Source organism: Eschrichtius robustus, chromosome 13, assembly GCF_028021215.1.
Source record: "Eschrichtius robustus isolate mEscRob2 chromosome 13, mEscRob2.pri, whole genome shotgun sequence".
NCBI classification, from domain to species: Eukaryota; Metazoa; Chordata; class Mammalia; order Artiodactyla; family Eschrichtiidae; genus Eschrichtius; species Eschrichtius robustus.
In genome coordinates, this window is record NC_090836.1 from 97737443 (window position 1) to 97752828 (window position 15386).

Sequence of the window (15386 nt, forward strand, 5' to 3'; positions counted from 1 at the left end):
TTACGACGTGGCCTCACACCACAGCGGGTCCTGGAACACGGAAGCACTCTGGATATCTCCCGGGCAGGAGTGAGCCTGGTTCATCTCAGTACACTGATGCACAGGCCAGGTATACAGCAGGTGCTCCATGGATGCTTGTGCACCTGGCCTCGGAGGATCAAAGAGCTGGCCCAAGAACAGGGATCTGGAACCTCAGGCCCTGGTCTGTGAAGGGCCGAGGCCTGCGTGCCCATCCTTGGACTCCCTGGGGACGTATATGGGAGGGACCCTGTATAGGGGCTGGCCCACTTTCCCTGCCTCCCTGGTCCAGGAGGATGCAGCTCCCAGCCCCCTTCCTCCACTTGATTTATTTAGACAACTGAGGTGCACCCTGGGAAATGGATCTGATTTCAGATTTGACAAAAATTAACACAAACTTGGCTGCCCCAGCCAAACCCAGCACTCCCACCCCCCGCCCACCTTCCCAGAGCCCCCCAAATTACAGAAACCATGACTGTCAGCTGGGCCTACAGGATGGAGGGCGGTGGTTGCCATGGTAACTGTGCAGGCCTTGGCTCTGGCTCCTGGAGAGGGAGGCTGCCCTGAGGGGCCTGCTGGGGCTTTGGACACTGCCCAGCTGGTCATTCTGCTCTTTGGGAAGTGGCAGGTTTGAGGGGGCCCCTGGCATTGTGGCTCCCCTGGTGACCCTGTCCTCCCAGATCACACCCCGGCCTTCTTAAGACAGCAGCCAGGCATGGGGTGGAGATGGTACTGATCTAGCTCGGCTCTTACTGGGGGCCTTGAGGCCAGCACCCTCTCCTCACTGGCTTCCCCTCCTGCCATCTCCTGCGCACAGGTCCTTCCTTCCCAGCCACGGCGGGGGTGGACTATCCCCCTTCTTGACCCCGCACTGCTGACCCAGGCCCAATCGGGAGGAGCCAATGTGGGCGAGAAGGGAAAAGCAAATATTCCACAGAGCCCATGCCAGTCCAGGCCCTGTGCCTGGGGCCAGAGAGCATGTGGCCGAGAACAGGGGGTTTGGAGTCAACAGAAGCAGGTTCAAATCCTGCCCTTGCCACATACCAGCCACGTGACCCTGGGTGGCTGTGGCTGGAGCCCTGGAGCCAGCACTGGTGCCTCAGTTTCCTTATCTGTAAAATGGGGATAACAATAGTACCTGCCAGCTGGGGGGAGTTGGCTGAAGTTGCAGGGCGACTCTCCACGCTGCCAGGCCTGAATTGATTGATTGTATTTAAAGGCTGTGAGCGAACGTTCAGCACTTGGAAGACAGCCATTGTCTAAAGGGTTTGTGATGGAATCTCTTATTCTTACTCAAGGTCATGTTAAGTAATCAGCACATAACAGCAGCCTGGGATTTTCAGTCCTTTGCTGGTGAGGTGGCTTTTTTTTTCCCCCCAAAGCCAAAGAATGGGAAACTCTGGACCCTGTTATAGAAGAGGTTGACAAGGACCGGGGCTTCCCCTGTTGCACACAGATGACAGGCCCCGGTCCTCAGTCCGTGGCTACGCGGGCTCTGTGTTCTGGGGCCCCGGGAATAGGGCCTGGACTGGCATGTAAGGTTTAAATGAGATAATACATGCTGTTTGATTAGAAAGCTCCTTGGCAGACAAACACTGAAGAACACTTGAGATGTGTTTGCCATTGTTACCATTATCGCTGTTGTTAACCTGGTGCCGGGCACACAGCAGGCGCTCAGTAGGTGCGCATTAATTCACTGCTGGGCTCTGAGGCCCCAGTTCTGAGGGCCATAGGAGGCACCGAGAGCAGAGCAGGGGAGCAGAGCATGGGGTGCGGGGAGATGGGCCGGCTCCTAAGGCGGGGCTGGCAGGAGGTGGGGCTGAGATGGGGGCAGGAGCGGAGCTGGGAGGTGGGGTGGTGACCTGTGCCTAGTAGCTGCTACACACGCAGAGCCTGGACGTTTGGGGACATGTGGGGTTTTGGTAGGGTTTGGAATCCAGCCGTGGGTCACAGACCCCTGTGGGCGGGGAGTCTCTCGTCAGAGGGTCACTTCTGATCCAGGCTCGCCGTGTTGCTGGGATGCTCTCTGCCCCTGTGTCCCCTCTGTGCAGTGGGGGATGGGATCAGGGGCTCTCTGAGGACCTGGGGTTGTTCTGTGACAAAGGTCACCCAGAGAGGGATGCAAGTCTGGGCGATGAAGTGGGTAAGGGGGCAGGGTCCTAACTGCAGAGCCTCAGGTGCCGGACGGGGGCCCTGAGCCTCTCTGTGGGAGGTAACGCAGGGCCGTTGACAAGCCGCTGACCTCGTGGAGCTGGCACTCAGACCCCTGCCTGCCCTGTTCCCCAGAAATCCCTTACCACCCTCTCTGGGCCTCTGTCCTCCCTCACATTGTCCCAGAACCCGGGAGCTTTGCCTGATGGCTTTTGGAGCTCCTCAGTGCTTGTGACTAATGATGGCAACACTGGGCGTTGGGCCAGGCCACCAAGTTGCTCAGCCCGCGACCTTTACTCCCTCTGACGTTCTCCGATCCCACACCATGTGGTCTGGTTTAACTTCAAGGAGGGCCGGTGCCTTTGATCCCTAAGCCAGTGGGGAGCGTGTCAGGAACCACGGGCAGTGATGCCAGCTCTGGCCTGACTTCTGAGTCTCATGGGCTCCTGGAAAGGGCCCAGGCTGTGCCATCTGGGATTTCCCCCGGCGCCTCGGGGCAGGGCTGAGACTGTCCATCTCTGAGTGTCTGAAGCTGAGCAATCTAGAGGTGAAAGCTGTTCCATCTGCCCCTTCAAGGGATGAGCCACAGAGGCACCCCCGTGGCGGTGGCGCCCGCACCCACTAAGTCAGACCCACTCACGGACTGTGTGACCTTGGACAGGTCACTCCGGCTCTCCAGACCGTTTCTCCACCTGCCCCCAGTGGGCTGTGATGAGCGTTAGGGCCATACCCCTAGGGGCTTGGCGTGCAGTAGTCGTGATTACGGCCAAGTTCATGACTGTGATATGAGCTAGACCAGGTGGGTGGGGAGCACTTCCGGAGAGGATGCTGAGCCACCACTGTGTGAGTGGGGAAGGTGCTTCAAGGGAAGCTTCAAGAAGAGGTGCCAAGTGACCCGGGCTGTCTCCTGAAGGATGAGTAGGAGTTTGCCTAGGAAAGACGGTAGAAGAAAATACATGCAAAGCGTATGCTGGGGGACAGCAAGAAGTTCAATGCATGCAAAGGCTGGTGGGAGGTAAGGCCAGAAGAGTTCATTGAGGTCAGAATGTAGGAGGCCTTGAGTGTCAGGCCAGGGAAGGTGATGGGAAGCCATGGAAGGTTTTTGAACAGGGGAGAGGTATAATCAGAGTTCTGCTTCAGCCAGATGAATCTGGCAGTGATGAAATAGCTTGGGGGCAAGAAAAGCAGGCTCTGGTTTTGTATCCCAGCTCTGCCTTTTCCCAGCTGGGGTCCTTGGGCAAATTGTGTTCCCTTTTGTGACTCAGTTTCCTCATGTGTAAATGGGGCTTATAACAGTGCTGGAGGATTAAATGAGATAACACTTGCAAAGAGCTCGGATAGTGTTGGCCACACAGCAAGTGCCCGGGGATTGTGTGCAGGGCAGATTGGAGGGGCAGAGACCAGAGCTGGAGGCTATCGGGGAGGCTGTGCAGGGTCCAGGTGAGAGATGCTGAGGATGGGCTGAGGCCTCGGGGGGCGGGTGGTGAAGACACAGGCAGAGATGGGCCCTGCGTTATAGAGGAGAGCAGGCCTGCTGTGGATCTCAGCACCGGTGCTTTCCAGCTGTGTGACCTGGGAGAGGCCCCTTGTTTCTCTAAGCCTCAGTTTTCCTCATCTGTAAAATGGGCCTGCTGACCTCCACTGCTCAGGGCCTTGGTGAGGAAGAAGTGGGAGTGCCAGGCTCCTGGGAGACACCTGCCAAGTGCACTTTGAACATGAAACCGGCGGGAAGGGCAGAGGGAGCAGAAGAGGTGGCTGGAAGGAGAGCGAGCACAACAGGCAGGGGGGAAAGGCAAGGGGGTGGGGGACGTGCGCTGGTAATTAGAACATTTGAACTTCAAAAAACTTAATTAATGATGAAGCTGCTGCTGGAGCGAGGCTCAGGCTAGAAGGGGGCCCTGGCAGCGACTGAAGTTAATTACAGGCTGTGGCAGGAGAGTGACAGAGGTTTGGGGAGGCAGGAAGGAGCAGGGCTGGGGCGAGGAGGGTCTGAGGGGAAGGCGGGAGGGAAGGCAGCATCCCAAGTTGAGCAAGGGCCGGGGATGGGAAGGAGTTCGTTGCCAAGGAAACCAGGTCAGTCTTCCATCAGGCAAGAGGTACTCCCCGCCCCCTGCGCTGGATGGGGTCTGGCTAAGGGTCTGGCCTCCATAGCTACATCTGAGCTCAGGGCAAGGGCTTTGAAGTTGAGGGGCCAGGGCTTTCATTTGAGGACCCTCAAGAATCCTTGGGTGTCAGAGTGGGCAGTGCCTAGAGAGATTTACTTAATCACAACAGACATTTACTGAACTCCTCCTAGTGCCTGTCCCTGTCAGGGCTGTGAATGTAACCCCCCGTCCCCCTGGAATGTCGGTTCTAGTTGTGGATAAAGACCATGAGCATGTCAGCAAGATAACTTGTGAATGACCCAGGCCCTCAGGTCCCTTCGAGCTCTGGCCCCCCTGGTTCTAGGACTCTAGGTGGCTTGGGAGGGGTGGGCTGAACATCAGTCGGCTGTGTTCTAAGACTGGGCAGGAACCAGTCAGAAAGCAGGAGGGTGTTAGTGAGGAGAGCGGCCTGGCCTGGGGAGCCCACTCATCTGGGCCCAAGCAGTGCCCCTGAGGCCCTGCCCAAGGCTGGTGGCTGCAGGAGACCTTCTGCCTGGACAGGCCTGAGGAGGCTGAGCCCCACCCCGCCTGGTGCAGGGACTGGGGAGGGCCTAGGCACAGAACGTGCCTGAGTCTGGTCACGAGTTGTAACGCAGCCACAGGAGAGGAGAGAAGGGCAGGGTGTCCAGCCAATCTCAGCCATGCTGGGTGGGCCCTCTGCAGGCTTCAGCTCCAGGGGTCGGACAGAGATGGAGGGGCCGTGGGTTGTGGAGACGAAGGGTGGTCAGAGAAGGGAGGCAAAGACAGTCAGAGGGAGGTGGTCAGAGACAGAGCGGCTGGGGTAGTCCGGAGATGGCCCACCAGCTGGGCCTCTGGGGACCTCTCCCTTTCTGGGTCTGAGGGCAACTCTCAGGCTGGGGCAAGGCGGTGGGGCGTCCTGGCAGGCGGTGGCTTGGTGGGGTTTGGGTTCCCTGGTGGATTTGGCACGTGTGGCCCTGTCTGTTGTGAGAGGGGTAGGCTGGCTCCAAGGTCGCCAAGGTCTTTGAAAATGTGGGCCTTGACCCATCAGGGGAGGCACCTGGAGGGAAATGGGGTGGTCCTGTGTTTGTGGTGGGTGGCGCACCACGGTCCCCCAACTGTTTCGTCCTTGACTTGGTGCGCACGTGGTTTGAATGTATCAGCATGCTGGTGATCCTGCTGAACTGCGTGACACTTGGCATGTACCAGCCGTGCGACGACATGGACTGCCTGTCAGACCGCTGCAAGATCCTACAGGTGAGGCCGGCTGCCATGCCCCGCCCCTCCTGCCATGCCCCGCCCATTCATGCCATGCCCCGCCCCACCCTGCCCAGCCACATCTTCACCACCTGGCCTGCCCTCTTTCTTGTCCTCTTCTTCCTCACTCCCAGCTGGTCTTACCCGTTTCCCTTCCACCCCCTCTATCTCGAGGTCTCTGCCCTAGTCCACACCCCCTTTATCTCCCACCACCAGCTTCCTCCTGTTCTCCCCACCCCTACCCCCCATCCAGTAAAGCACAGGTGACCGGACACTCCCTGCAGAAAGCCTGCCCTTTGCTCCCAGTGCTCATGGAATAAAGGCCCAGCTCCATAACTCTGTCTGTACCTTTAGGAGTGGCCTCCTGGACCTCTCTTGTTCTTATCTCACCGAGGTTCCAGATGGAGGCCTGACGTTTGGTCCCTGTGGCACATGTACACCCATAGTGCAGGGTGTTAGGTTTATACCCATTTTACAGATGTGGAAACATCCAATTCTGTCCCCCTGAGAAAGTCAGATTCCTCCTGGGAGGAATTGCCCTCTGCTTCCTGTGTTCCCACAGGACTCAGTGGTTCCCAAGCAGCCCACGGCCTCAGGTTCCCTTGGGGCACTAGTTAAAGATCCAGACCCCTGACCCATCCCAAACCTGCAGAATTAGAATCTCTGGGGTGGGTCTGGGGTCCAAGTGGGTAACATGCTCCTCAGTGAGCCCCAGGGCCCTGGGTAGAGCTAGAACCACTTAGCCTCAGTGGGTACTAGGCTGGCTTCCCTACCAGGTGGTGAGTTTACCGAGCACTCACCTCTGTGTCCCCAACACCCAGTCTATGTGCTGCCCACAGAAGGGGCTCAGCGCCCATTTGTTGAATTGACTGTAGCCCTCATTGATCCTGGGAAGAGGAATTCCACCCAGGCCCCATCGTCAGGAAATACACACTCACCTGAGCCCATGACTAGGGACATATTTGGGGCCTCCTTTCTGAGTGGAAGAAGGCAGCACCGAGACCTGTGCCCACTGGGGGTGTCAGGCCTGTTTTGAGAGAGCTCCTTCCATGTAGGCTTTGGAGTCAGATAGACCTGAGTGTCATTTCTGGTCTGCCATTCACTGCTGTGTGACCTGTGGCAAGTCGCTTAAACAGTCTGAGCTCCAGTTTCCTCATCTGTAAAATGGGAGCATTCATGGGGCCATCGTGAGAATTGAAGAGGTCAGGTGTCTAGCCCAGTGCATGGCGATTATCAGGGAGATCCCCTTTGCCCCAATCCCATCTGGGTCCCTTGTCATTACGCTTGCTTTTAGGGAATAAAGAGTGGGCTGGATGACCCTGGGCAAGCTCATTCCCCATTCTGGGCCTCAGTCTCCTCAGTCTGTGAAATGACTCCATTGGACAAGGATCTCTGAGGTTCTCTCCCTGCCTAGGATAAGAAGTTTCCAGGTCTTTCCCTGGCCCCTCGTGTCCGTGCCCATGTTCCCACCTCACACCGTGGCTCTGACCCTGGGTCCTGCTCCAGAACCTCATGCTGTCCCTTGCTTCTTGCCTTCCTCCTGCCCCTGCAGGTCTTTGATGACTTCATCTTTGTCTTCTTTGCCATGGAAATGGTGCTCAAGATGGTGGCCCTGGGCATTTTTGGCAAGAAGTGCTACCTTGGGGACACATGGAACCGACTGGATTTCTTCATTGTCATGGCAGGGTAGGTAGACCATATCAGACAGGTCCTAGCCTCTGGTACATGCCAGACATAATTTGAATAATCCCTGGGGCTTCTTGGTAATATTGAAGAAGCTGTGTGGTATTGTCTGGGTCCTTCCTGGACGCCTGCAAAGGAAGGAATTATGTCCCTTCCCTGAATGGCCTGGACAGACAGACATTCATACCTCCCCATTCGGGTAAATCGTGTGTCTTCCTGCACTGTCAGCTGATACTGGGTCTGTTTTATACTAACTATGACCTTGAGAAAGCCACTTAACCTCTCTAAGCCTCAGTTTCCTCATCTGTGAAATGGAGATAATTTAACGAATAGTAGCTACATCAAAGTGAACACCCAATAAATGTTAGCTATTATTATATAAAATATTTATTTGTTTATTTGGCTGTGCACATGGGAGCTCCGTTGCTGTGTGTGTGGGATCTTTAGTCGTGGCATGCGGGATCTAGTTCCCTGACCAGGGATCGAACCTGGGCCCCCTGCACTGGGAGCATGGAGTCTTAACCACTGGACTACCAGGGAAATCCCAGCTATTATTATTATTATTATCAATCTAGATCACTCGGCAAGTCAGAGATCCAGCACAGACTCAAGTACTGTCTGACTCCAAACTGCGGTTATTTCTGCCAAGACTTAAGCTACAGTCAGAGAGAGGCCAGGTGACAACTCAGCTTGTTTGGAGCATTTTGGACTCTGCTCTGTGCCTTGTCCTTGCTTTCCTGGGTCAAACCAGGCTGGTGGCCCATTCACACATTCGTCCAACAGCCAGGGATTGACTGAGCTCCTACTAAGTGTCAGCGCTGTCCTCGATGTGGGGTATGGAGGATGGCAAATCCGGACATAGGCCTTGTCCTTCCCAACTACCGTCTGGAAAGAGGCATCCAGCAGCCACATGGGTGAATGTGCCCCACGCTGAGACCAGAGCTCTGGGAAAGTGTTATGATTTTCTGAGAGCGTTTCTGGGCCAGGCTGGGGGCTCGGGAGCTTGAGGACTTGCCTGAGGAGGTGACACACACACAAGAGCTGAAGGACGAGCAGGTGTTAACCATGCCCAGTAATGGTCAATATGTCAGAGGTGAGAGCGGGGGGAGACAAAAAGCCTGGAGGCCCACGAGTGTGTGTGTGAGTGTATACACGTGTCAGGATCTGTGAGAGCATGGACATTTGCATATGTGTGCATGCCAGCATACGTGTGTGATGCCCTTGAGAAGGGGCAGGGAGGGTGGCCAGGCACATGGCTGAGATGGGGAGTTGTTATCCCCAAGTATATGCTGAATTCCACAGATGAGTCCTGAAGGGCAGTGGTTCGCTCACTGGTGTTCTTTAAAATGTGGCAGCTCTTCTGAGTATCCTTCCCTAAGAGCTGTATTCAGTTTCACAACCACATTATCAGTGATGATTTAGACCAAACTAGAAGTTAATGCTGGGGTCCCTATGCTGGGAGCTGTGTCACCCCTTTGTCAAATTCTCCATTCTCATTCTCATTTCGGTTTGGCTGGAGGACATCCTTAAGTAGATTTTTTTGAAAAAGAAAAGGTGCTTGGATAGTGTCATTTTTCAGTCTTGCCTGTCTGGACATATACTCCTTTGATCTTTGTGGGTGAAGGGCAGTTTTTGTCTGTACTGTTCTAGAGTCATAGTTTTTCTCCCTCAGAACCCTGCCCATGATACCAGCCAAATCGACACCATAGTACTGCAGCTGAGGCCACTATAGATCTGGTTCTTCTTTCTTGGGAGACAGCCTGCTTTTTCCTTGCTAGAAGCTTGTAGGTTTTCTCCTCACCTTCAGAATTCAGAGATTTCACAAGGGCAGGTGTAAGTGAAGAACTGCTCCCTGTGGGGCCTTTTGGAACTCGAGACTCATGTATTCCTTCAAGTCAGAAAAAAAATCTTCTGTATCTTCTTTGGTGATTGCCCATTCTTCTCTGCTCTCTCCTGGAATTCCCAGTAACTGGTTATTTCCCTCCTCTATTCTCTGCATTTTTCCTCATTTCTCTCACAGATTTCATCTGTACTTGGAGAGAATTCCTTGACTTGGCCTTCTGAATCACTAACGATGTCCTTTTCTCTATTTACCGCCCTTAATGGAAGCGTTCCTCTCCTCTGTGTCTTTTTAATTCCCAGGATCGCTTCTGGCTCTTGAATTTATTTTTCAGAGCAGCTTATTTTTATGGACGCATTATTCACTCGTATCTCTTTATAGATACAAATCAGCCTTCTTAAAAGTCCTTTCCTGATCCTGAAGTCAAAGTGTAATTTCCAAAAAGTTAAAAAAAAAAATTACCCTCACACAAATCTTAGAAGGAACATGTATCAGATTTACTCCACTCATTAATGAGGAACCAGCAGGATGGTAATCAGCAGAATTAGGAAGACAGGCACTGGAGAAAAAATATGGGGATAAGAGGCCGTTAGAATCAAAGCTGGTTAACAGCCTTATAAGGTCATAAGACATAACCTTTGGGGTTATCTTTTATATTGGGCAGGAATCACTTACATGTTTGATAGAATTCACCTGTGAAGCCATCTGGTCCTGGACTTTTGTTTGTTGGAAGATTTTTAATCACAGTTTCAATTTCATTACTTGTGATTGGTCTGTTCATATTTTCTATTTCTTCCTGGTTCAGTCTTGGAAGGTTATACCATTCTAAGAATTTGTCCGTTTCTTCCAGGTTGTCCATTCTATTGGCATAGAGTTGCTTGTAGTAGTCTCTTAGGATGCTTTGTATTTCTGCGTTGTAACTTCTCCTTTTTCATTTCTAATTTTATTGATTTGAGTTCTCTCCCTCTTTTTCTTGATGAGTCTGGCTAATGGTTTATCAATTTCGTTTATCTTCTCAAAGAACCAGCTTTTAGTTTTATTGATCTTTGCTATTGCTTTCTTTGTTTCTATTTCATTTATTTCTGCTCTGATCTTTATGATTTCTTTCCTTCTGCTAACTTTGGGTTTTGTTTGTTCTTCTTTCTCTAGTTCCTTTAGGTGTGAGGTTAGATTGTTTATTTAAGATTTTTCTTGTTTCTTGAGGTAGGCTTGTATAGCTATAAACTTCCCTCTTAGAACTGCTTTTGCTGCATCCCACAGGTTTTGGATCGTCGTGTTTTCATTGTCATTTGTCTCTAGGTATTTTTTGATTTCCTCTTTGATTTCTTCAGTGATCTCTTGCTTATTTAGTAACGTATTGTTTAGCCTCCATGTGTTTGTGTTTTTTACGTTTTTTCCCCTGTAACTGATTTCTTTCTTTTTTTTTTTTTTTTTTTTGATTTCTAATCTCATAGCGTTGTGGTCAGAAAAGATGCTTGATATGATTTCAATTTTCTTAAATTTACTGAGGCTTGATTTGTGACCCAAGATGTGATCTATCCTGGAGAATGTTTGTGCGGGCTTGAGAAGAAAGTGTAATCTGCTGTTTTTGGATGGAATGTCCCGTAAATATCAATTAAATCTATCTGGTCTATTGTGTCATTTAAAGCTTCTGTTTCCTTATTTATTTTCATTTTGGATGATCTGTCCATTGGTTTAAGTGAGGTGTTAAAGTCCCCCACTATTATTGTGTTAGCGTCGATTTCCTGTTTTATAGCTGTTAGCAGTTGCCTTATATATTCAGGTGCTCCTATGTTGGGTGCATATATATTTATAATTGTTATATCTTCTTCTTGGATTGATCCCTTGATCATTATGTAGTGTCCTTCCTTGTCTCTTGTAACATTCTTTATTTTAAAGTCTATTTTATCGGATATGAGTATTGCTACTCCAGCTTTCTTTTGATTTCCATTTGCATGGAATATCTTTTTCCATCCCCTCACTTTCAGTCTGTATGTGTCCCTAGGTCTGAAGTGGGTCTCTTGTAGACAGCATATATATGGGTCTTGTTTTTGTATCCATTCAGCAAGCCTGTGTCTTTTGGTTGGAGCATTTAATCTATTCACGTTTAAGGTAATTATCGATATGTATGTTCCTATGACCATTTTCTTAATTGTTTTGGGTTTGTTTTTGTAGGTCCTTTTCTTCTCTTGTGTTTCGCACTTAGAGAAGTTCCTTTAGCATTTGTTGTAGAGCTGGTTTGGTGGTGCTGAATTCTCTTAGCTTTTGCTTGTCTGTAAAGCTGTTGATTTCTCCATCGAATCTGAATGAGATCCTTGCCAGGTAGAGTAATCTTGATTGTAGGTTCTTCCCTTTCATCACTTTAAGTATATCATGCCACTCCCTTCAGGCTTGTAGAGTTTCTGCTGAGAAATCAGCTGTTAACCTTATGGGAGTTCCCTTCTATGTTATTTGTCGTTTTTCCCTTGCTGCTTTCAATACTTTGTCTTTAATTTTTGCCAATTTGATTACTATGTGTCTCGGCGTGTTTCTCCTTGGGTTTATCCTGTATGGGACTCAACTGTGCTTCCTGGACTTGGGTGGCTGTTTCCTTTCCCATGTTAGGGAAGTTTTCCACTATAATCTCTTCAGATATTTTCTCGGGTCCTTTCTCTCTCTCTTCTCCTTCTGGGACCCCTATAATGCGAACGTTGTTGCATTTAATGTTGTCCCAGAGGTCTCTTAGGCTGTCTTCATTTCTTTTCATTCTTTTTTCTTTATTCTGTTCCGCAGCAGTGAATTCCACCATTCTGTCTTCCGGGTCACTTATCCGTTCTTCTGCCTCAGTTATTCTGCTATTGATTCCTTCTAGGGTATTTTTCATTTCAGTTATTGTGTTGTTCATCTCTGTTTGTTTATTCTTTAATTCTTCTAGGTCTTTGTTAAACATTTCTTGCATCTTCTAGATCTTTGCCTCCATTCATTTTCCAATGTCCTGGATCATCTTCACTATCATTATTCTGAATTCTTTTTCTGGAAGGTTGCCTATCTCCACTTCATTTAGTTGTTTTTCTGGGGTTTTTTCTTGTTCCTTCATCTGGTACGTAGCCCTCTGCCTTTTCATCTTGTCTATCTTTCTGTGAATGTGGTTTTTGTTCCACAGGCTGCAGGATTGTAGTTCTTCTCGCTTCTGCTGTCTGCCCTCTCAGAAATCACTTACAAATATTTCCGAGTTTACATGTAATTGCACAGCAGCCAGACAGTTAATTAACGGTAAAGAGTGAATCAAACAAAGGTATATTCCCCTAGATGATGAAATAATCCTTAGATAGGTCTGTTAAATAATGCTCCAAAAGACATTGTGAGAAATACTGCCTTCCCTTTGCTGTATTTCCACGTTTTAGGATAATTTTTCTTAACTCCTGTTTCAGGGAAGTCATTTTTTTTTTTTTTAAGTCAGTACTGCATGATTTATTTATTTATTTATTTTGGCTGTGCTGGGTCTTCCTTGCTGTGCTCAGGCTTTGTCTAGTTGCAGTGAGCAGGGGCTACTCCTCGTTGCGGTGTGTGGGCTTCTCATTGCGGTGGCTTCTCTTGTCACGGAGCACGGCCTCTAGGCACACGGGCTTCAGTAGTTGCAGCACGTGGGCTCAGTAGTTGTGGCACACAGGCCCCAGAGCGCACAGGCTTCAGTAGTTGTGACACGTGGGCTCAGTAATTGTGGCTTGCGGGCTCTAGAGCTTGGGCTCAGTTGCCCCGCGGCATGTGGGATCGTCCCGGACCAGGAATCGAACCCGCGTCCCCTGCATTGGAAGGCGGATTTTTAACCATTGGACCGCCAGGGAGGTGCCCCCACTCTGCCCTTTTGACTTGAAGAGTCTCCTCTATTGCTTAGTGATTTCCCCCTCACTGTCTGCTCATATTTATAAATAAAGACGCTGAAGATCTAAGCTGAGCAGAGTGAGGTGCTGGCCTGGCTTCAGCATTGTGGCGAGGTCTCCATCTGATGTCTTCCCTTGGTCCTTGGGGTGGGGGTGGGAGGGGGTGGGGTCCACAGGCCCGCATCCTCCTGGGAGTCAGGGAGGGCTGGGTGCATATGGAGTCTCCTACGGCCCCATGCTTGGTTTGATGCTCTGCTTTCACCATTTTGAAATTCTTAATACGTTTTGAACAAGCGGCCCTACGTTTTCACTTAGCTCTGGGCCCCGCAAATTACGTAGCCAGTCCTGGCTTAGGGGGTGGGTTCAATGAAGACATTTTGTGAGTCATGAACAGCCCCGTGTGGGATGCTGGGAACTCTGGTGACCCAGACCTACCCCTGTCCTGGGTCCTTCCTGTCCTTTGTGCCTAGGGATGGTGTGGGTGCAGAGGGCAGGATGGGAAGCCACAAGCCTGGACTCCAGAGCCCAACCCCCCGCCCAGTCCCACCCAAGCTCGCAGCTATAAATGTCCTGTTTCCCGAGTAACCGGCCTGCCATCCCGAGGATGTTTTCTTCCTTCCTGCTCCTCCTCTTCCCCAAATTACTGGCTCCCTCTTCAAGTGATGGAGGAGACAGAACCTCTGTACTGGAAGGTTCCTTAGAGGTCAGAGCCTTCACCTCCACATCCATTCGGCCCCTGCTTGTGTGCTGCCACTGGGGGTAACTCACAAGGCAGTCAGTCGATTGCAAACTGGGACAGCCTAATGTGCTAGGAAGTTCTTTCACGAAGCTGAAATTTGTCTTCCTGTAGCTCCCACCTGATGGGACCATTCATTCACAAAAATCAGCATTTATTGAGCACCTACTACATGCCAGGTGCTGTGCAGCGGGGACACGAGAGGAACAAGACAGATGCTGTTGTGATTTCATGGAGCTCCCGATTTAGAAAATGGATATGAAACAGATAATAAAGTTCCAAATAACTTCTAAATTGGGACCAATGTTGTTGCAAAGAAGTATAGAAGGGCCATGAGGATGTGGAATGGGGGCCTGATTTAGATGGAGGGGGAGGGTTAGTGTACGGCTTCCTGAGGAAGAGAGGCCGGGCGGGGGGCGGGGGGGCAGGGGTGTGTGCAAGAGCTGACCAGGCAGGGGGTGGGGGCAGGGATCTGGGGCATGGATGGGTGCTGAGAGATGAAGCCAGAGACGGGGGCAGGGGCCTGATCGCACAGAGGGGCCTGGAGCGCATGGGCAGGTGCCTCCCGACAGACTCATGACAGCCTTCACAAATTGGAAGGCGGCTCATATCCTCCCTGAGTCTCCCCAGCACCTCCCACCATTTGTCAAAGGACAGGTGGGTGGCCTCACCTGCTGGACATATTTCAGGCTGTCTTGGTCCCTGGCTGGGGAGCAGGACCCCAACTTTCCAATGATGACTTATGGGGGAGAGAAGGGACTGCCCTTGCCCCAGGGTCATGTGGGATCATGGTGACCTGTGAGGGGCTGTGCTACCTACCACCCCTAGGTCGTGTTCACTTTCCAAGCCAGGTCTCTCCCACCCTGGAACTAAACACAGTTGATTTTTTTTTTTTGAAACCACAAATACCAAACTTTGCATTTATTGTTATTAATTTCATCTTATAGTGATATCTTGGAGTCTTGATTCAGTCACTCATTACATTTACTTCCTGTGCTTGATCAGCCCAGGACAGTGAGCCCTGTGACACCTCACTAGAGACTCTCTTCCAGTGTGTGACAAAGCCCCACTAATCCATGGGTAATAGTTGAACCGACCTCACTGTCTTGTTTAAGCTACGCTTTTCTGCCTTAGTCCATTAGGAGGCCGTGAAATATTGAATGACATTCTTGTTGAACTTGAGATTTTCTTTATCTGTATATCTCCCTTGCTGTATCAAGCTGGTAATACTACCGCCTCCCCTAACCAACAACATGAACTGGCCGTTGACGTCTGTGGGGAGGGGCCTGGGTGCCTCTGTTAAAACCTTCTCCAAGAATTCTGATGACTGGTGTCTGTGGTGGGGTTGAGCCAGGGCTCTATGGCTGGGCTGTAGGGACCTTTCCAGAATGAGGCTGAGCCAGAGCCCTTGCCAAGGGCATGGCTGGTGTGGGCCCCGCCTTGGAAGAGTGCAGGCAACAGTAGTGGCCTTGAGTCTGATGTCCCTTGAAAGCTTCTGACTATGATGGTATCCTGGAAAGGACCTCGGTGTAGAAACTGGAGCAGCTGAGGGCTGAGCGTGAGCAGATCAGGAGTGGGCAACCTCCCAGTCCTCAAACATATGTGCAGCCTGGTACCCCTTCTTAGTGCTCCTCAAAATTCAGAGAGTGACGGGATTACTGGGGCACATGTTAAAATATAGATTCTTGGGCCTCACCCAAGGGATCTAGACCCAGCAGGTACGGAGGGCCTAGGAATCT

At 50.9% G+C, this 15386-nt stretch overlaps 1 protein-coding gene and 1 non-coding gene across 2 annotated transcripts in view; one reads left to right on the forward strand and one right to left on the reverse strand.

The window, feature by feature from the left end:
• CACNA1I (calcium voltage-gated channel subunit alpha1 I) overlaps window positions 1–15386 on the forward strand; it is a 104144-nt gene that overhangs the window by 13023 nt on the left and 75735 nt on the right. Inside the window, exons 2-3 of the mRNA XM_068559602.1 lie at window positions 5417–5528; window positions 7081–7214. Of these exons, the coding sequence (XP_068415703.1) occupies window positions 5417–5528; window positions 7081–7214 (246 nt within the window). The remainder of the gene's footprint in view (window positions 1–5416; window positions 5529–7080; window positions 7215–15386) is intronic.
• Window positions 7679–7751, reverse strand: TRNAW-CCA (transfer RNA tryptophan (anticodon CCA)). Its single transcript has one exon. It is a non-coding gene; the product is annotated as a tRNA-Trp (tRNA).